Source organism: Zalophus californianus, chromosome 16 (genome assembly GCF_009762305.2).
Source record: "Zalophus californianus isolate mZalCal1 chromosome 16, mZalCal1.pri.v2, whole genome shotgun sequence".
Lineage (NCBI taxonomy): Eukaryota > Metazoa > Chordata > Mammalia > Carnivora > Otariidae > Zalophus > Zalophus californianus.
The window spans coordinates 47,150,483-47,172,365 of record NC_045610.1 but is presented as its reverse complement, the minus strand read 5'-3'; the positions used below and the strand labels follow the sequence as shown (position 1 = coordinate 47,172,365).

Sequence of the window (21,883 nt, the reverse complement as noted above, 5' to 3'; positions counted from 1 at the left end):
TTATATCAGCAGCTCTTGAGATACTATAAAGCAAACACTTTTTTAGAAAGGTCTTCAGGGAATTAAAGTTCACTAGCAGATACACTGCCTAGTACCTCTGGTGGGTTTGAGTATAAACACAGAGAGTCATGTCCTCCTCACACCTCTATGATGCTGGTCTTCAAGGCTAGGGTGAGGGAGTCTGGCCTCTGTTCTTACCTCCAGGGCTAACTTCTCTTCTCTACACATGAAAGGCTGTGCGCACGGTTCAGTTCTGACTTCCCACTGCAGTCTCTTTGCTCCTTCACTTCTCCTTCCTCCCTCTGTGCTCAGTGGAGAATTCCCTGGTTGTTAGGTGGGGACTTCTTGTGGCTGCTGATAAATGCAGCTTCCTAAGTGCCTCCCAAGGGCCTTAGAACCATGTCCTGCTGTGGTGCGGAAGGGGCAGTGGCAAGCGGGCCAGCACTGGGACGTCTGCACAGCCGGTATTCCCCGTGATCTGCGCCCTACTGGATTTGATGTGCTCTGCCTAGACTCATGAGATGACACAGGAGACAAGGAAGACTCCACGGCAGGGAGGAAGAGAAAGGGAGGACAGGCAAAGCATCGGAGTGGGGCAGCCATTACCTGGGCACGCTTCTTGCACAGAAGTACGACAATGCTCAGGAAGCCAGCCGCCGCTGCATAGCCCAGAGGGGTCAGGCCGCTTTCAGAAGAGGCATCCACATTGGCCCCAAACTCCAACAGCAGGGCCACCATTTCTGTGTAACCAAGATGAGACTGGACACACAGAATTGGAGCATTATTTAAAACCTCTGTCCGGTAATTAATGTTGGCACCTCCCAAAATCAGCAGTCGGCTGACCTAGAAATAAGTACACAGAAATTACACTTAGGCAAGTTTCAGTTGCATCCTCTCAGTCATCTTTAATTAAGTCATCAGGGACCCCACAACAGCACCTAGTAGCACTTAGTAACTGCTTTATTTTATAATCTTCACTTGTTCCTTTTTTGATACCTTGCCTTCAGAAAGGGTTGTGAAATGTCTGCTTTCCATGAACTGCTCAGTCATGAGAGCAGACGCCACCCACACTATAGTGCTGAACACAGCCTCTTCTAAGTGAACTGTTGGTCAGAAAAGCTCCTACCCGAACAAAGCCTACCTGGATCAATTTACTGCCTAGAAGCAGGAGGACCTAATCCTATAAACCAGAGCCAGAAGGTAGTAGCTCAACAGGTCTGGTCTTCAATTCACAGAATAAAACGCAACAATTTCAAATATATTAGATTATCAATAAAAGGCTGACTGATAGGAGATAGTCTAAGGTTAAGTCAAATATCAGTTAAATAGCCACTTAAATGTCCCAATTTTATTTCTGCACAACTAATTCTTTAATCTATCTGTAATTCACAAGCATCTACCTTTATATTTGGAGTGTAGAGATTTCGTAAAGATGCCAATGCCATGGAAAGACCTTCTGTGCTATAGGAGATCCAGAGACCTTGGAGGATGGAAGATGACACACCAACTTTTTTACTCAAACCCTGAAAAAGAAATAGAGACAGTTAAATTATTAGCCCGGCTGAAGAGTACCATGAGTAGTGAGTGACTTCTAGGTTTGTTGTACTAAGAAATGAGAATGGAGTCTTGCCCTAACTAGGTCCAGGCCCAGCAAAGCCAATCCAAGGAAGGAAGATACTAACAGTGAAGTTTGGCACCTAATAAGTGAATCTGGGGAGGTATTCTCTTAAAAAAGTTAAGCTACTTCTGCCTGCTTTGTTCCTTGAAATGCTGGTTGTTCTTGCCTAGAATACCTACTTATGTCTAAAACAGCAATTCATGGCCAACCTTGTTTCATTTATACTCCTGATCCTATTCCCCTTTCCCCATCACTGAATTATTTGGAAGCAAATCCCAGACATCTTATCAGTTAATATACAACTATTTCAGTAAATGCCTCTAAAAAGATATAGGCTCTTTTTAAGACAAAGCCCAACATCATTATGATACCTAAAATTAACAAGGATTCTATAATATGAAATATCCAGTGTTCAAATTTCCTTGACTGTCTCAAAAAAAGAAATAATTTTTTTTCTAAATTGTAATCTGTAAAAGATCCATATACTATAGCCAATTTTAAAACACTTTAAAAACGTAAAGGGAAAATGAGATTTTCTTATATTAATTTTTTAAACAAAATATTGTGCACATATGTCCATACATGTACACATGCTTTTGCCTCATTCTATTTCAAGAGAGATATAGTAGTCCATTATATGGATGTATCACAATTTACTTACAGATAAGTTAGGTTCTAGAGCTCACCTCTACCGTAGATCCTGGCAAACCAGGAAACTTAGCTCTGACTCCCTCTTTGGGCCTCAGTCTCCTAATCTGGACTATGTGTGAGCCTCACCAAGATCTTTTGAGGAACTGTAAACTGTATTAAACAATTATACAGAAAAATCATTATAAATTGATATTTATAATTCAACAGAGGAAGCTTTTAGTAATGGAAGACAAGCTCTATATATTATGGTTGAAGGAAAAAAAGAAAGGGAATCCAACATTTATTCAGTATCTGCTATGTGTCAGGCTCTATGCTAGGGCCTTTTCATGTTAGTTTCTTTAATCTCCATGACAGTCCTGTGAAGTTGAATTTATTACTATTTTTATATAGGAGGAAACAACCCAGAGAAGGCTAAGTAATTTGCCCAAAGTCCTACAACCATTAAAAAGTGGAGCTGGAATTAGAAGCCAAGTCCTTTTAACTCTAAACTTCATGTTCCTTCCATTAGACCAAGTTAAACCTGAGCCAGGACTTTAATTCTGAATTCTTAGCTGGAAAAGTAGCAACTAAAATAAACAAAGCAGCTGATTGCTGGCTTCTCCCTTTACCTTTAATTCTGAACCATTTGCCACCCTTGAGTGCCTTCTCCAAAATTGTCCTTTTTTATCCTAGACGATCTGATCTACTTCTATGGGCTTTGCTCTTATGATTTCAACTAAGCATTATTTCTTTTCTAACTATGATATTTAAAGCACAACTGTGACTATGACCTGTAATAGCCAACTTTCTCTTAAATACTGACTTACGTGAAATTCCTTAGATATGTTCACTTAATCCACAGAATATTATAAAGATTAGCCTACAGAAGAAGAATGCTGGACCAGTGTTTATTAAAGTCACACAGCAATTCTACTTTTGCTCAAGGTCTCCAGCATCAGAGTGAGTTTAGAAAATGTTGTATTTTAGCTTCTCAGAAAGATATAGCAACTCATTCCTCTGCTCAGGGCCTCTAAGTTTGGGTTTAGTTTTCTTGAATATAAATTGCTTCTTTTTTTCTGTGTGATACCCAGGACAGTTTTGGTCATTCAAAGATACCAAAGGAATTTTAAATGAGAAAGCCTAAGATGTTCAGAGAAAAGGTGGATGTTCCCAGAATACCAAGTCATAATTTCTGCTCAAGGGGACTTGGCTATACTTCTGGTAATGGTGGATCTAAACTTGATCCTGCTAAGGACAGTTAGGAAAAACTCTACAAAATTTAAAAATTATCCTCATTGAAGACATGGGAGGAATAACAGGTTGGAGAAGAATTACTAGACCACGTAAGGATAGGATGGAGCCCAGGAGAGCAGTTTAGAGCTACTTTTCTCCTCGATGTGTTTGCTAATTCTGCAGAATTAGCTAGGAGTACTTTTGATAGCTTTAGGATTTTTAGGGCAGTGAAATTCTTCTGTATGATCCTGTAATGGTGGATACATATTAGGCATTTGGCAAAATCCACAGAAGCATAAAACACAGTTAAAACCTAATATAAACTATGGACTTCAGTTAATGATATGTCAATATAGGTTCATCAATTATAACAATGTACCACACCAGTGCAAGAAGTTAATAATAGGGGAAACTGTGGTGGGAGAGTGAGTATATGGAAATTCTCTGTATTTTCTGTAAACCTAAAACTACTCTAAGAAAGTAAGACTATTAAGAAGAAGAAAAAAAAAAAAAGCCTGGGTTCTACTCCAGAACCATGAATGATAATCTCTGGGAGTAAAGCACAGGGGTGTGTGTGTGTGTGTGTGTGCGTGCGTGTGTGTGTGTTTAAAGTTCTCCAGGAGAATCTAATGTATAGCCAAAATTGAAAGCTACTGGCCATTGATCTAGACCTACAGATAAATCTTGAATACACAAAATTCAGTGAAAAAAAGTTATAGAATTACATGAAGAATATGATTCTGTTTATGTCAAATGTAAAAATTAATGGAATAATTCTGTATACTGTTTATGAATATATTTTTATGTTGAAAAAATGCAAAATATGGATAAGAAGAATATATGTGAACTTTAGGGTAGAAATTATCTCTAAAAGGGAGAGAAACAGGGTTAACAGAGGGCTCTACTCTATGTGTTACATTTTCATTTCTTCAAAATAAAGAAAAAGATTTGAAGCAAATATGGAAAAATCTTAGCATCTGTTAAATCTGGTAGATCGTATTTGATTATTCAGTTATCTGTGCTTTCTGGTATGTTTAAAATATAATTTTAAAAGGGGGGGATAGGGATATTTCTTCCTCAGAGACAAGAGAAAGGGAGGTAAGAACTGATGATACTGTAGATTGATTTTTTGGTGGGAGGAGGAGAGTGGTTAAGGGAAGTCACACTCAATGGCTTTGATTTACTCAGTGACTCATAAGTCAGGCTGTTTTTGGAATTAGTCGACTTGGTTAAGAGCCAGATAAAAAAGAAATGGAAAAAGGAACTGAGTAAGAATAGACCTTTGTAAATGAACTTCAATGAAATGGTCCAGTAACTGGACTACAAAGCAGCACTGAGGGTCCCAGTGAGGTTGAAGTAAATACATAGGAAAGAAGCCTGAAATACAGAGCTAGACTCTAGGATTTGGAATATGAGCTTTACTCGTGCTATGGACTTGCTCTACTGATTTCTTCTGCTTGGTGGGGCTGACTCTTTTGCTTCTATGAGGTATAAGAGGAAAGAGTTTCAGTTTAGTTAAATTCATCTCAACAGACGTGATAGGCAGGATCCCATTATCAGGCAGGATGTGGCCAAAAATAACATGTAATTAAATTCTGAGCTGATGGGTTCTTAAAGAGAACCCTAAGTTCAAATAACTAGAAAAAGTGTTTCTTTAGTATCTGTAACTACTGCTCAGGCAGCAAGGGATCTCTTTTTGTCAGAGATAGATGGTAATGGAGTCCCTTCCTTAAATATTTGTTAGAGTCTAAATTTACAACACTGTTTATCAGCTGGGAGAAAGCCTGCTCAGTAGTTTTAAATACCAACAAGGAAGGCATAAAGAAATGACAGCAATCTCAACTTAGGGATCTTAGCTCTGGCTCACGTATCTTAAGATCATGGCAAAAACTTACCTAGGGGGCTCAACCAATGAGGTTCTTTAAGGCAAATTATTTACAAATATATCATTAGTGTCTCACCTATAGTCACCCTAGCATCTCAAATAAATCATTACTATTCTTACCAGACCATCTGTGTGGCCATGTTTGGTTATAATGAAAAGATCCTGGTAAACAAAGGGGTTGGCAAACTATAGCCTGGGGCTAAATCCAGCCTTTCATCAGTTTTTATAAATCATGTTTTACTGGAATATGAACATATCCATTTATTTCTGTATCATCTTTAGCTGCTTTTGAATTACAATGGCAGAGTTAAGTGGTTTCAACACAGATTATATGGACTACAAAGCCATATTTGCTGATCACTGCTGTAGAGGATGCTAGGTAGCCTCTGAAAAGGTTATATCACCATCTGGAATTTATGCTCATTATTAATTCTTACTATCAGGCAAGAAATTATTACCAATAATTTAATCACAAAACCTTAGATATATGTCTAGTACTTTGCATCTTATAATGTACCTCTTTTATATATCTTATATCTATGATCCTTATAACAATCCTGAGAGTTAGATATTGTTACCATTTTACAGATGAGAAAACAGACTGCTTAAGTTAAGTGGTAGAGTCTGTACTTGAACCCATGCCTTTTGACGGATGTCGAAGGATCTTTCTTCTACCTACTAGATGCCTACTTATAGCACCTTTCCCCTCTGGCCAAGAGATCTGTTCTGGTAAGAAATGTTAAAGAACTGACCAATCAAAGAAACATTTCAGAGGGCAGCATTTAGGCAGTTAATTGCAAGAGCACTCTGAAACCCTTTTGGTGGCCAGACTCAATCCAACGAAACACCCTGCATTCCAAGACGGATTGAAATATCTCTGGCCACAATTCACAAACAGACTGCTTTCTTTTCATAGATTAAAAAAAAAAAATCTAAATGGCAATTAGAGGATTACAAAAGAACTATAAGTGCTCAACACCATGGTCATTAGGGAAGTGCAAATTAAAACTACTGTGAGATACCACTTCACACTAAAATGGCTACAATAAGACAGACAATATCTAACAAGTGTTGGCAAGGGCTCGAAAAAACTGGAACTCTCATACATTGCTGGTGGGAATGTAAAACGATGCAGCTACTTTGGAAAACAGATTGGCAATTGCTCAAAATGTTAAACACAGAGTTACTATATGACCTAGTAATTCCATCCTGGTATATATCCAAGAGAAGTGAAGACATGTTCACATAAAAACCTGAACACTAACATTGTAAGTGTACTAAGTGCCACTGAGTTGTTCACTTTCAAATGGATAATTTTATTTTAAAAAAATCAAAAAAGGGAACAATCTGTAAGCTAACATTCATAGCAACATTATTCACAATAGCCAAAAAGCAGAAAAAACCCAATGTCCAACTGGTGAATGGATAAATAAACTATGGTATATCTACAAAACAGAATATTATTTGGCAGTAAAAAGAATCAAGTGGGGCGCCTGGGTGGCTTAGTTGGTTAAGCATCCAACTCTTGATTTCGGCTCAGGTCACAATCTCAGGGTCGTGAGACTGAGCCCTGCACTGGGCTCTGTGCTCAGCGTGCAGTCTGCTTGTCCCTCTTCCTCTGCTCCTCTCCTCTGCGCATGTGCGCTCTCTCTACCCCTAAAATAAATAAATTTTAAAAATCTAAAAAAAAAAAAAGGCATTAAGTAGTGATACATGCTACAACACAGAGGAACCCTGAAAACCTGCTAAGTGAAAGAAGCCAGACACAGAAGGCCACATACTGTATGATTCTGTTTATATAAAATGTGTAAAAAAGTCAAATCTATAGAGACAGAAAGCAGATTGGTGGTTGCCAGGAAGTATGGGGAGTACCTTGAAGTGGGCATGAGGTATATTTTTAGGGTGATGGAAATGTACAAATAGTGGTGATAGTTACACAACTCTGTAAATACACTAAAAGTCATTGATTTGTACACTTAAAATGGGTTACTTTTACGGTATATAAGTTATACCTCAATAAAGCTGTTAAAAACAAAAAGAATGAAAAGAGCTCCTTAGCCAGTCAAATATCCAGAATTACAGGCCTACAACCTCGTACTTTTAAGGTGGTTAATGACATTGTACACAATTTTTCATGAACAAAGATAAAACAAAGGGAATTTAAAATTAATTGGAAAGAAATATAAATTGGACGATATGTCACTGCTGATTGGAAGTTCTGAATGGTACTGGTTATAACCACAGTCTGTCTTTGCCTTTTCATGACCCTCAACTGATGGGGACTGAAAATTCTAGCAGCTGGGAGAAGCTAAAGTGAATCAACAGGGAGCACTGGGCATTTAAAGGACCCTGAAAAGTGGACCATCAGGAAAGCCATAGTCCAAGTCTACATTCTTCAGGCCACGGTCATGTCATCACCATATGCTGCACACCCGAGTATTTATGGCCTGAATCACACACGGAGCCAGTCTTATCTCAGGCAACCATGTTGTCTGTAGCAACATAAGATAAAACCGTGTCAACGATAGGAGCGTGTGCTTTAAATGTAGGTTTCCATGTATTGGATATAATCACACTGGGTCAAAGAAATTTCATATCATTTATCTGTTAATGCAGCATTTGTTTATTTTATGGTACAGAAAAGACAGGAATCAACTTCTTTGCATCTGATCCTAGGCAGATGGTGAGGCTAAAAGCTTAAGTGTTTAAAGCGGTAATGCTTAATACTTATGTTACTTTCCTATCTAACAGAAGGATAATGATCTCAGAGTTTGTAGAAGTAGCAGAGACTTTTTGGTCCACTTGAAGTTGGAATGAGACACCTGGCCTGTTATTTTAGTCTCACTCTGCTCCCACTAAGTAAGGTCACTGGGTAGAGTCATTTTTGGTACAGCGATTTGTTAGATAAGACAATTATGATTCAAATAAAGGACTTGTCACCATGAGTTCCACTTCTGTATGCCTGTCGATCAGGCTTCCCCCGGCTGTGCGCTTATATACTGGGAAGAATTTGCTAGGCTTTCGGAGCTGCCCTTAATGCCATCCTTCTCTCTGAAGAGAACTCTTTTATCTTCAACGGTATCCCCTGGGGGGTGGAGGGGGTGGGAAGTCCGACACAGAGAACTATTTAAGATACTTGTATTTCTCCATCCTGAGGCAGGAAAAGCACTCTGAAGAGACTGCAGGAACTGGAGGTAGCAATGCAATAAGCAATGCAATAGCAAACTGTGGGCTAGAAAAACCAGGAGAACAAATTTCTTTCCCGACTTTTGTGCTTTATCCCACAACTGTTACTTAGACTCTAAATTCCTTGAGATTAGGGACTTTATCTTTTTCTGTTTTGTATCCCTAGTACAATGCCTACGTAAGTGCTGAATAAACAGATGAACGCATACAGGCACAGACAAAGTATGTTCTGTCCTCCAGCATTATGCGTCCATCCCAGCTTGTGAATGCTGAGAGAGGGAAGCTGATGCCATAGAGTTCTTAGAAGTTTTGAAACTACTGAGAGAAAAACCAGGATTACAGTTTGAATGGAGAATGGGGGAAGTAGCTCAAAGAAAGGTTAATGTTGGTTCCAGATAAATAGTTGGAAAATCGTAGCACTAGGAATATTAAAATCTTCAAAAAACAATTATAAGAAAATTGAAAGAGTAACTGCTCTCAGTGTTTTTTTTTTTTTAGACATTGTGAAAGTCTGCAACTAATTGCTACAGCGTGCCTGTCTTCAGGAGAGTAGTCATACATGGAGCACACATATATGTGCGTATATGCTTCTTACCTAAACGATTATCCACGTACATTTCCTGAAAAGTCTAGCAATCAGCTAAGCTGGGAGATGACAAATGTGGTTCTCTTTTCCAAAAGCCTAGAGAGGGACAGGCCACGTTTTGTAACAAAAAGCAGGGACTACACTGAAATGAGAGTAGCTTCATACACAGTGTTAAGGAAAGCCTGCTGGAGATAGAAAGAAAAAAGCCTTCAACTTTTCTTAATTACCTTAAAAATGTGTGCTTTGAGGATGTGATGTCCCAGTTCAATAGTCTGCTGTCGGTTTAGTTTTCCCTCCTGGCGGGAAAACCAGAAAGCAAGTAATGTGTGACCACTCCTGCAAAGAAAAAGAGACTCATTTTAGAATTGTAATGCCCCCGTTCTGCATTGGGTGGGGGACTGTCCAGGTCCAGCCATACCTCCAGCAAAACTCTCTCTCATTCAACCAATTTCTTAAGAGTAGGGTACCTGCTGCTGGGCAAATAATGGGTTTTGAAAGGTCCCTAGCTTTTACCAGTCCTTCACCCAGATCACATGTGTGAATATCACAAAATGTCATTTCTAGTTGGCTTACACCCATCCCACACACAGATGGCATTAAAAGATTCATTTTTATTTTGTCTCTGTGAACTCTCCTATTTTACCCATGCTTTAAATGTCAGTGCTCCTCAGGATCTCCTTTTTGGTCCTAGTCTGTCCTTGCTCCATTAGCTCATCCATCCTGACAGCCTTCACCACCACTGTGTCTTCTTCTTGATCTAGACTTCCGAGACTTATACCATATACATCCAGCTGTTTGTTGGCTTTCTCCACCTGGAGGTCCCGCAGTACGTCAAGCTCAACAAATCCCCGGACGGATTAACCACCTCTTCCCCAAGTGAAGTCTTCTTTGATCCCCTCCACCCTCCCCGCAGCTGAGAAACAGGGAGTATTTTCTTTTTGGTTACAAGCATTATAGATTGTATATCTCTCTTGTACAGTATGTAGCACACTATTTCATGCTCTCTTCTCTACTTGACTGTAGGTTTCCCGACGGCATCCACTCCCCTTTCTCCTTGAAAATGGATCCCTGATCTCTTAAGAAAGAGAAAACTCTCTTTTCTGCCTCTGCATGTTGTCTTATCAGCCCATGATACTCAGAACTGCCATGGCTCTCTCACAATCATGTGGTCATCTGGTCTGAAGACAAAGCTAACAGAAGGGCTAAACTAAGAGAAATGGAGAAAAATAGAGCCTAAGCCCTACTGTATGGCATCAGAAGCTGCCTGAAGTTTGGACTTGTTATATGAAGTAATACATTTATACTTTTACTTTATACATTATTGCATACTTTATACATTTATAAAATACATGTATACTCCATTTCGGTTGGAATATTCTAGTTCTTCTAGCTCAAAGCATCCTAATGATGTATATTCTTTTTTTCAAAAAGATTTCCTTTATTTATGTGAAGGGGGGTCGGGGTAGGAGCAGAAGGAGAGGGAGAGAGAGAATCTCAAGCAGACTCCATGTTGAGTGCGGAGCCTGACGCAGGGCTCAATCTCACGACCCCAAGATCAGACCTGAGCCAAAACCAAGAGTCTGATGCCCAACCGAATGCGCCACCCAGGTGCCCCTGATATATTCCTTTAAGTGTGAATGTATGCATGCATGTATATATGTGTGTATGTATATAACATGTGTGTGTATTTCTATTTACATTATGACAGAAATTCTGAGTTATTTATCTTCCCTGGAGTGCCTAACACAGTGTATTGTATATAAAAATTCTCAGTAACATTTTTTGGAAGCAAGATAAAGCTGGGTATTAAAGAAAGGGTGCTAGACCCTTTGGGACATGCCTTCTTACCACATTTGCTCTAGCCTGTAGAACTGCAGACACTTAGGACTATCTCTCTACTGCCCACCAGGTTGGTGCTCAGTAGAGTTCTTTATGCCACTGGTAACAAAACTCTTCTATTCCTTTCACTTGGAGTATCACAGAAGAGGAAATGAAACCATTGTCAAAAAGAAGAAAAAAAAAATAGCAAGTAAGTTTTCATTGATAATACTTCCCTAAAAAGAGGCCCAAATATCTACTGGATGATTTTCTCTCACTGGCTACTCTGCCAGGTTTAACCAAATTTGGAGATACCTCACACCAAATTCTGAAAAAACAAATATATTTTAAATTTATTTATTTTTTTCAAGGTTCAGTAAAGACTCTGAAGACTAGAGGATGGGACAACTTACCCAGGAATCATTATAAAGAGATTTCACTCCAAAAAGACTTTAAAAGGAAATTCTACCATGTTCTAACCTTGAGCTTCAAGAATTTCTGAATTCTAGTGGATACTATACCAACTTATTTCACTGGATAAAATTAATCATAATGGAAAGGAAGTTATTTAATTGAAAGAATGTCTGAGAGAAGTGTAGCTTGCATGGAATCATCAGTATCATCCGAAGGTATGAGCCCAGATCGTTTTATGTTCACAAAATCTGGAAATTTCTACTGAACTTTTATTTATCCTTTGAAAGCCCAATTTAGTTGGCAGGCTATTTTAACAGAGCATATTAGAAGATGACATGCAACATTTATGAAGTGTCCTATCTCAAGTTCTCAAAGTCCTATCCAGTTATTAACACTGAAATTACTGTAGCCTCCCTGGTGTAAGAACTGTTACTTTAAGTGACTCATCCATAGACTCAGTTACATAATACGTTAACCCCTAAATATAGGCCTCTGACCTACTACCTACGCTTCAGGCCATGCTCATCAGGGTTAAGATAAAAAACTCACATCTGACAAGGAAATGAATTAGACACAGAACTGACGTTGCCCTAGTGCTTTCATTTTACTACCATAACTAAGAAATCCTGGTAAAATGTTTGTATTTCTTTAGTACGCATTCCAGCTAGCTAGAGAGGATAGTGCTTGCGTTTACTGTTGTTGATCTGGCACTAAGGAGAAACAGCAAGCAACATGAATCAAGGCAAAGATGAAGGTGACAACTGCAGTTCATTTCCTTTTGGACACAAGCATATCACAGTATTCATGAAAGAATGGTTCTTATCAGTTCAATGGACTTGGAGTTTATGGTGTTCAGGACACGAAGGAAAACAGCAATTTATATTATATGCTGGCATTTCTATCAGTCCCTTACTGTTCTGATGAGAAATGGCGCCACCAGCTAACCTACCGTCTGAATGTGTTACACTACACTTGTCTGTGTTTGTTTCTATTTTCTAATTATTTGCTCACTTCCAAACCTTACTCCTTTTCACTCCTAGCCTCGCAATTCTGAGATTACAAGCAGCCTCTTAATTGGTTGTCTTTTAGCCTTTGAGCTTTTTCTTTTTTCCCTCCAGCATTAGGCCTTATTGACTATCTCCCCTGGAACTCTCTTCTCTTGACATCTGTGACACCACCCTGGTACTTTTTCTCCCATTTCCTTCAGTGATGTAACTTCTCTGCTTTATTTCCCATTTCCTCTTATTTCCTAGGTCTCCTGGCTTCAGCTCTCACCACAGTGACATCTCTAGCACAGACATATTGTTTTGCTTCTCTAATTGCCTGCTGGATCTCTCCTTCCTTCAAACGATCATTCAAATGACCTGTCATAATGACACTACTTGAAACTGAAGGTCTCCCTCAAAACCAAATCCATGTAGGATTTCCTTATTTTTTAATATATTGCCAGTCACTCAGGCATAAAATCTAGCAGTTGTATTTCTACTCTCTTTATACTTTCTCTCTTGGATAATTGCAAGAGCCTCCTTCTCTCCACTCCCTGCTCCCTGGCCCATGCCAATAATCCACAGCGCAGAAACATGACAAAAAGTCTGCTCGAAATTCTTCAGTGACTTTATACTTCCTCCCATACATAATCTAAACTCCTTAGCATGGTATTCAAAGGCTCTCCATAATTTGTCCCTTGCCTGTTTGTATTTACCTTTTTACCTTGTGCTTCCAATTTCAGACGGAGTAAATTATTCTAGGTTTTCAAATATGCTTTCCCTCTGCTTGTAATTCTCTTCCCCTTTTAGTTCATCAGGGCAAACTATTTCTATTCTTGAAGTCTCAGTTCATACCGTCTCCTCTGTGAAGTCCTCCCTGGTCGCACCAGATAGACTCAGGGGCTCTTTCCCTTAGATTCTTGTACTTGGTACACACCCCCATCACACCTACTGCAGCACACTACCTGTCTGCATGTCAGTCTTCCCACAAGACTCTATGGAGGCTGGAAGCCATGTTTTTCACACATGTACTCCTAGGCAACAGGAACACGTATTTGTAGAATGACTGAATTAATAATACCGTAAAATTGCACACTACCTTATGGTTTTAAAAATACTTTAACACTTTTTTAGATTCTCACAAACACCTGTACTATAGACACAGGACTAAATATTACTCCTAATATTATGGTGGAAGACGGAGACTTGGCAAGACTGAAGGACAGCTCCCAGCTCACATGGCTGGGATCAAAAAGAGCTGGGATGAGAACCCAGGGTTTTCTGAAACCAAGTTCTGTTAACACACTGACGAGATCTGCAACTTGGTTTTCATTTCTGTGAGAAATGGGCATATTTATGTGAAAAAGTCAACCAATATAAAGAGCAGTGTATTCATCTGTATGGTATAAACCCCAAATTCTTAACATAATTAAAATCAGCAGTTAATTTTGACATTTTTTGATTGGCATTTTGGGAGAGACTAGTTAAGAAACAGAGGGAACCCTCATCAGTGTGACATGAGTTTAAGCATGACTGAACACAACTGTGTCTTCCCTCTATAATTAAAGATAGTGGTAATCAAAGTCAACTTTGGTGTGGGTTCATATGTCGTGATAAAGACCAAATGGGGGGGCAGTGGTGAAAGCAGAATTATTTTCACATAGTTTATATACAATGAGATCACCTTGTGATTCAAAGTTACATAGCAAACTTCCCTGTCTGCATTCACAGTGCTGCCTCTTCATCTCTGAAACAAAATCAAAATAGACCTATGTTCAAATCCTAGTTCTGTCACTTAGAAGCTTTGTAACCTTGGAAAAGCTACTTAACCTCTCTGTAAGACAGGAATAGTGATAACGACCTCTCAGGACTGTGGTGACAATTAAGTGAGCTATATTAAGTGAGATGTATTCTTTATTTCTTTTATATTCTCTGTAAGAACTAGCATAGTGCTATACTTAAGGAATGAATATTAACCACATGACTTTATACATATTAGAAGATAACTGTGTGCTCAAACAGAACTTTAATCTTTAAATGCGATACCTTATCCTTAACCGCAATCCCTACCCCTCCCACACCTTAACCCCACTACCTTCACAACCAAAAGAGAAATCCACACATCAGGAAACCGTTATTGGGTATGGGTGACATTCACTGTTAATCAATGCAGGAAAACTTGGTAGCGTAATTTCAGGCAGAGAGGGGAGAGGAAGACAGAGTTAACCGGTCCCTAAGAAATAAAGTAAAAGTTAAGCTAACAGGAGGAATATAAATTTCTCATGTAGACCAGAGGTTTTTCAAGAGGATATTAAACTTTATATTCAAGATGGATTTGCTTTTAGGTATTTTAGGGGAGAACCAATCATAGGTCAGAGTTGAAGAACCCTCCCCCAGCACTGTCTCCTCTCCCCTGTCCTCCTGGATGTATATGTTCTGACAAAAGGCAGAAAAGGTAGTATCCAGAATAGCAGAGGGTCGATCCTACCTCTATTCTCCTTTGCAGGCATCAGCAGCCCCTTGATATAGATTATTGGAGACAAGTGATGCTCACCCTTGGACACCGACAGATTACAAGGCAGCGAGGAGCTACTCTTACATGATAACCCTGTTTCCCTATACCTCAAGACTTCAGAGCTATTGAGTCTTTTAGAGAAAAAAACCCCTTTATAAAGCAAGAATCACCCTCCCTTCCCTCCGCCCATTTAACAGTTTGAAAACTGAAGAAGATTTGTTTTACACAAAATATATAATGGCACTGTGATTGTTTTTCTAATAGATTTTCGCTTAACACCCCAGGGAGACAGCTAGACTTAAAAGTTTCTATTTGTAGTAGCGAAACATGCTAACAAATGTTTAACTTAAATATTTCCAGCATGGATGTTTTCTCCATTGTTCTAGTCACAGTCACTGATGTGTAGTCACAAAGATTTCATTAGCTTATGTTGCAAGTTGATATACAACCCGTTAGTGTTTCAGAGAAACACCACTCAGGTGTTTTGCTATTCTTCTGTGCAGTGCTCAGATGTGCTAAAGTGGTATAGTTACAGCCTGCCGCCAAGGTGTTGCTTACAATCTAAAGCCAGCTAATCTATTCTGTAATTCGGGCAGAAATAAGGTGTGTTGCTGCTGTGGAATGTCTTTATAGTACAGAGGCAGATGTGGGAGACCTAGTGAGATCAGAATTATGGGGCAGAGAGCTGCCTACAAAAGATCTGTGCTCCCTTCCACAGCCAACCCTTGGTGGTGGGAGGTGGCTACTTTGCCAGGAACCTTGCATTCACTTATTCAAGTGGGGTCGTGGACGGAGTTCTGGCTAATGGAATATAGGCAGAAATTATATTCATCACTTCAGACCTGGCCCAGAAAAATTTTCTCCCTTGACTTCCTTGACCTTCCTTTCTCTTGTTTCTTCTAATATTTCCCTTGCAAATTACTATTTATCATTTTCCCTGAGTGTTTAAATGTAACTATTCTGTTTTCACGCTTCTAAACTTCCTGCTTTATACTCTTAACTTGGGTGATCTTTAGTCCTACAACTTCTGCTGTCACTTGTTTGCTGATGACTTCCAAATTCATAACCCTGTGCTTTCTCTTTTCTCTTTCCCTATTTTCCAGTCACATTTCTAAATATACTTGTGCACCTTCCTTGGAGGTAATTCACTAACAACATGTCCAAAACAGGACTCACCTTCTCCCATTAATCCTATTATTCTTCCTCCAGCCTTTGCTCATGCTAGAAGCTCTCCTCCATCAGAATGCTCTACATTGGTCAGTAGCTTCACTCCCCTCCAAAAATATTTGAGCTAAGTTTTAGAGTCATTTTTGAGCCGTCCACCCTCACTGACTACACACAAAAAAAGACCAAGTGCTTTTGAGTATCTCCAAAATGTATCTCTCACATATACCTTGCTCTCTATTCTCACATTGTAGGTGTTGGCATTTTTCACCTACACAAATGCTATAAACTTCCTAACTAGTATCCCTAACTGCACTCTCTCCTCTTCTTCAACCCACCTTCCACACACCACTCGTCAGAACTATTTTTCACATCAGAGTTACTCGATCATTGTCTCCAAGTTATAGAGACTCTCTGTTATCTATAGAATAAACTGTGAAGTCTTAAACATGGCAGTCAAGACTTTCTTCCTAGTGACACTTCCATTCGTTCTTTCTGACCATGTGTCTTATCCTCTAACCACATCTTCTCACAATTCCGCAAAGGCATTTCCTATCTTCACACCTGCTTTTGCTCCTGCCGTGACCTTTTCTTGCCTGCCTACAGTGCTCTCCCACTCCAGCGCTGCTTCATGGAATCAACTCATCCTTCAAGGCGCAAGTGAAATGTCACCTCTTCTGCAAAGTATTTCCTTCTTTGTCTAGGTTCCTAGGGTACTCTGTACTATGGCACTATTTCTGGTTGCTTCCCTTTAGGAGGTAATGGCTTTAGTGTCAGGAGGTGTCTCACTCGTCTAAGTTTCTCTGGTGGACAGCACAGTCGTTGGTGTAGAGTAGAAGTTCAATAAATATTTCATGAATGAATCCATGCTAAGCAGATGGGCTCAAGGAAGAGCAACACAAGGACTGCAGATCGGCTTTCTAATTCACTAACCCACTTTGGCCTTGAATTTGCAGGCATCTCTGTTGCCACTGTGGGCTGTGAAATGAGTATAACTAGAACTCAATAAGAGACTGACATTCCTGATCTTTTCCACCTCTCATCTTAAAAATCCTGCCTGCTCCATACTTTGGTGGTTGCTGCCTTACAGTCTGCTTGTTGCTATCAATTCTCAGCAAATGACACCCACACATCTTTGCAAAAATTTCTTCCATCTTTAGTTTATCAGTCAGTAACTGCTTTGGCATGTTCTCGTCATGGTTTTCTCATGGCACCTGGATACAAAACACATTGCTAGTCAGCTTGTCCTACTGTTTCATATCCAATGTGGAAGTGAAATAAAAGAGCCTGATGAAAGTCAACCCTAAGTCGCAGACTGTAAAAGTAAAGTGTGCCCAAGATCTGCTTTTGTAGAAATGGGTGGAGCAACATTCCTTCTTTTTAAACATGAAATCTGGATAGAGATTTCCTGCTTTCTCCCACTTGGCTCCACAGTTTCCTATAGCCCTTCTGTTCCATTAATGCATCACTGGCCTGAGGAAAATGGACACTTGTCCTCTGATAATAAAGTCTTGGGGCAGTTGGCAGGGATTCATGAAGCAGAAGAGCTATGACTACACTGAATTGTGACAATTTAAAACAAAAACAGCAGGCACTGAAGATTTATCACTTCTCTCTTCCTCCCCCATGCTGCTCAGCTCATTGTTTATACCTCTAGCATAGCACTCTGCCTTGATGTATAGCTAGTTATAAATGTGTCTGTTAAAACCACTAACCTGTAAGTCCTGGTAGACAGATCTATCTAACTTATATTTGTATCCTCTGCAGTGCTTAACACAGTCGTGAAAATATTACTTAATAACTGTTCATTGAATCTTTGCTGAAATGCATGTCTTCACTTATTCCTTACACATGGTGACAGAGTGAACAAAAGACACTGTTGAACTGTCAGGAGAGTTTCTTAAGTATTTTCAGTTGCAAGCTTAAAATTAGTACCACTTATCATTCCTTTGTTTCCTTAATTCATTATTTAAAAAAATATTTACTGAGTGCTGACTGTGTGCCAGGTACTGTATTAATCACTAGCAAGCCCAAGGTGAGCATGATAGAAAAGGCTCCTGTCCTCATGAGCTCACTCACATTCTGGAGGGGAAAACGGACAATATAAACAAGTATTCACATATAACAAATTAATAATAGAGTGTGACAACTGTTAGGAAGTGTATAGGTTGCTATGATAAAACAAGGAGGGACTTACTTATATAAGGTGACAAGTGGAAGTCTCTCTGAGGAAATGGCATTTTAAGCTGAGATCTGAAGGAGGAGTGAGAGATCTTGCCATGTGATGAGCCAGAGAAAATGAGCTCCAGACGGTGGGAATTGTTAAGTGCAAAGGCCCAGAGGTGGGAGAGAGTTTAGTAAGTTCTGGGAATTTGCAATCAGTTATGACCAGAATATCATGAATAAGAGGGAGAATGAATGAGCTCAATTTAAAAAGGTAGGCAGAAGATATCTTTGTTATAGAGGGCTTTGAAGTACCCATTAAAGAATTTTCAAGAGGAAGTTATATGGTTGAATTTGTGCTTTAAAAAAAATGACTTTGGCTGCTAGTGGAGAATGGATAAAGGGGAGGCTCTCCCTAGTTAGGAGGCTAAAGCAGTTCACGTGAGAACCTAGGGTGTGGTCTGTAGAGGTGGAAATAAGTCCGCGAATACTTACGAATAAAACTGGAATGATCAAACCAACTGGATATGCTGATGGCTGAGTGAATACATGTGAGTACATGTCTCACGGCTGTGGGTTCTTACGGTTGGGAGGATGGAAGGCTATTGGTGCTGATTTTACCAATGTGGAGCTCTAGCTGCTTTTGAGAAAGTCTCTAGAGACAGCTGAGTAAGTTGCTGTACTCACAACAAAGAAAACGTGCTGTCATGTCCCCCTAAGCTGGCGGTAACTACTTCTGATTGCTGTGCCATTAACTGTGGTTTGACAAACTAGGAAAGCCTGTGGGATTCCCATCTTTTCATTCGGCCAGTGTTGCTTCAGAGACTCATTAATAGGACAAATTAGCTTCTATTTCCTATGCTACTTTCAGTACCAAAACTTTTCCTTAATCACCTGCTCTACTTCCCATTTTAGATTTTTAGGTAAGTTTTTTTAACCAGCATTTGCTATTCAGGGCATACCCACTTAAAAAAAAAAAGATATATATATATACACACACACATGCATACATATATATACACACATATGTATATACATATATCTATTTATATATAACTTTATTTTCTTTTAAAGATTTTATTTATTTATTTGATAGAGACATAGCGAGAGAGGGAGAAGCAGGCTTCCCACGGAGCAGGGAGCCCAATGCGGGGCTCGATCCTAGGACCCTGGGATCATGACCTGAGCCAAAGGCAGACACTTAACGACTGAGCCACCCAGGCGCCCAGATATTTATATATAACTTTAAACATATAAAGCAATATTACTTTCTTGTAGCAAAATCAAATGTAGGACAGTACAAGTCCGTTTTGTTTTCTTTAGTTGACTCTTCTGCATGCCTTCCAAATCATAAAAGAATGCTCTCTCTCCATCTTATCATAACTATTTCTTTGTATATTTATTAACTTAGCAAACTTCACATGAGTTTTTATGACAGTAAGAACAATTACTAGCTTTTTCCAAACTTAATTTTGGATTTTGAAAAGGAAAAAAAAAGTGTTATTGTTGAAGGTATAAGAGTCTTAAAGGTGGGAACAGTATGCCTATTTGACTAATAGATGTGGGCTCCATGATTTATATGGAGAGAGAACAAATTTGTAAAGTTGAAGGACATTCATGCAGTTGGCAAACTGGACATATTCCAAGATATACATTAGATTTCATCTAATTTCTCCCTGCTAAATTAAATCACAAAACCATGACCTTAGGTCACCAGAGTAATACTTCAGATGTGAGTCCCACATTTATTCTTGATGCCAACAGGGAGTCAGAAACTGGATTAGATAATAAGGGAAAAAATTTATTGGCAAATTAGACAAATCTCTAATAATATGACATATCAATGAAATCTCTCCTTGGAAAGTACACATGCAAATTGTAACATCAGAAGACTAATTTCCCCTCAGTGATAGAAAGGAATTAGAAGTGTAGCAGATGCAGACCCAGCACAGAGATTAGAGAGTTAATATTTCCAGGTAGGTAAGATCATCTACTAATAGTCAAGTGCCAGTAAAGGATGTACATTGCCTTTTTCCTTGAAGTAACTCTTCCAAACCTCCTAAGGGCTGATGTGGTTCCAGACCCTTTTTTCCTTCCCATGATCCATCACTTTGCTGAATTCTTTCCTAATGCTTTTGGAAAGCAGAACCTATTCCCAATTTAAGGGTTTGTTACGGGGGCCTGCAATGGCTATCAGTAGTAACCTAGAGTTTGTGCTTCAGCGAGGGCAAGGTTAAATGTCATCCTGCCTGGAGGCTCATGTTTGGATTAAAACAGTATTAAAGAGGGCACATTCTGCATGGAGCACTGGGTGTTATACGCAAACAATGAATCAGGGAACACCACATCAAATACTAATGATGTAACGTATGGTGATTAACATAATAAAAAAAAAATCCTTGTGATTTAAAAAAAAAAAACAATCAGAATCACCTTAACTCTGCAACTCACCATTTTGTGGTTATTTCAGACCCATGTATTCTATAAGAAGGCAGGCTGTGCAGGTCCTCTGCACAAAGTAGTTTTCCCTTTTAGGGGGAATGCCTTCTTTTTGCCTTAGGAAAACTGCTTATTCTCCGACAGTCTGCTTTGTGGCATGGATTTCGGAGCATCAGGTCTCCAATGTGTAACTCACGGACTAATATGACCAAAATAACTAGGACAAATCTCAACAGACCATGTATTATAAGATGTCAACTCTAGTCACAGAGAGTCAAGCAAATACTCAACTACCCTAACAGGATTTGTGTAACCCTTCCCTCCCCTTTTTCACCTGCCATAAAGTTTGCTTCTCTTAGTCTGAGGAAATCAGGTCAACCCAAATCAGAATTTCATTAGGTCGTAGCAGTTCAGTACTCAACAAAGTTCACAAGCCTCATGTGTTTTATTCAAACACTTAAAAATAAGGCAACCGAGTCTTCTGATCTTTATATAAAGATCTTACATATATATTCCTATATATATGTATATACATAAAATTGGATCTGTGATCTGTTCCTATGGAAGGGGAGGCTAGATACCATGAACACAAAGATAGTGAAGAAAGGAAACAAAAAAAGTGTGGGGGTTCATGCAGGGCTAGCCTAACGCTCCGCAGAAATTTTAAGTTGCACAGGGCCAGCAGCCCCCAGCTGTTTATTCTCCCAGCCTCAGATTTCAACTATCAAAGTCATCAATAGGTTAGATAACAAAGACCGATGACTTGTTTTCTCAAACGCCTTACTTGAAATGCACAAGTCGCTTCAGATGTGTTTTCTATCTCCCTCTTATTAGCATAATAGCAGAGATTAGTTTATAAGATTAGTGAGTTAATCTGGTATCTCAGTGCCCGAGGGAATAAAATATAAAATGGATTAATTTCAGAGTATGACAGGATATGACAGTGATGAATAGTGGGAAATGGAAAGCAGGATAAGGTGGTGAGGTCTAACGTTTGTCAGGGCTTCAAGAGGCGTATTTTCATCCAGAATGCAAATCCAAAGTTTTAGAAGTTCTGATGTGATAAAAAATTTTTCAGTGATGCTCTGCTCACAGTTTGATACACCCACACACACCCATACTGTTACCAAGCTGAGAAAAGACATCTATAACTCATCTCTTTCTGTGACAGTTATATGTTTATGCAACATTAGGTCATTCTCTCTGGGATGTCAGCTCTCTGACATCCTGGGACAACAGGCCGTCT

General features: G+C 39.2%; 1 protein-coding gene across 14 annotated transcripts in view; it reads right to left on the bottom strand.

Annotated features, from left to right (window-relative positions):
* Positions 1–21,883, bottom strand: part of TANC2 (tetratricopeptide repeat, ankyrin repeat and coiled-coil containing 2) — a 353,239-nt gene that overhangs the window by 34,630 nt on the left and 296,726 nt on the right. For all 14 annotated transcript variants that reach the window (XM_027624902.2, XM_027624912.2, XM_027624910.2 and 11 more), the window contains 3 exons: positions 9,366–9,474; positions 1,401–1,523; positions 607–843 (listed from right to left, as the gene is read on the bottom strand). In XM_027624902.2, coding sequence (XP_027480703.1) covers positions 607–843; positions 1,401–1,523; positions 9,366–9,474 — 469 coding nt within the window. The remainder of the gene's footprint in view (positions 1–606; positions 844–1,400; positions 1,524–9,365; positions 9,475–21,883) is intronic.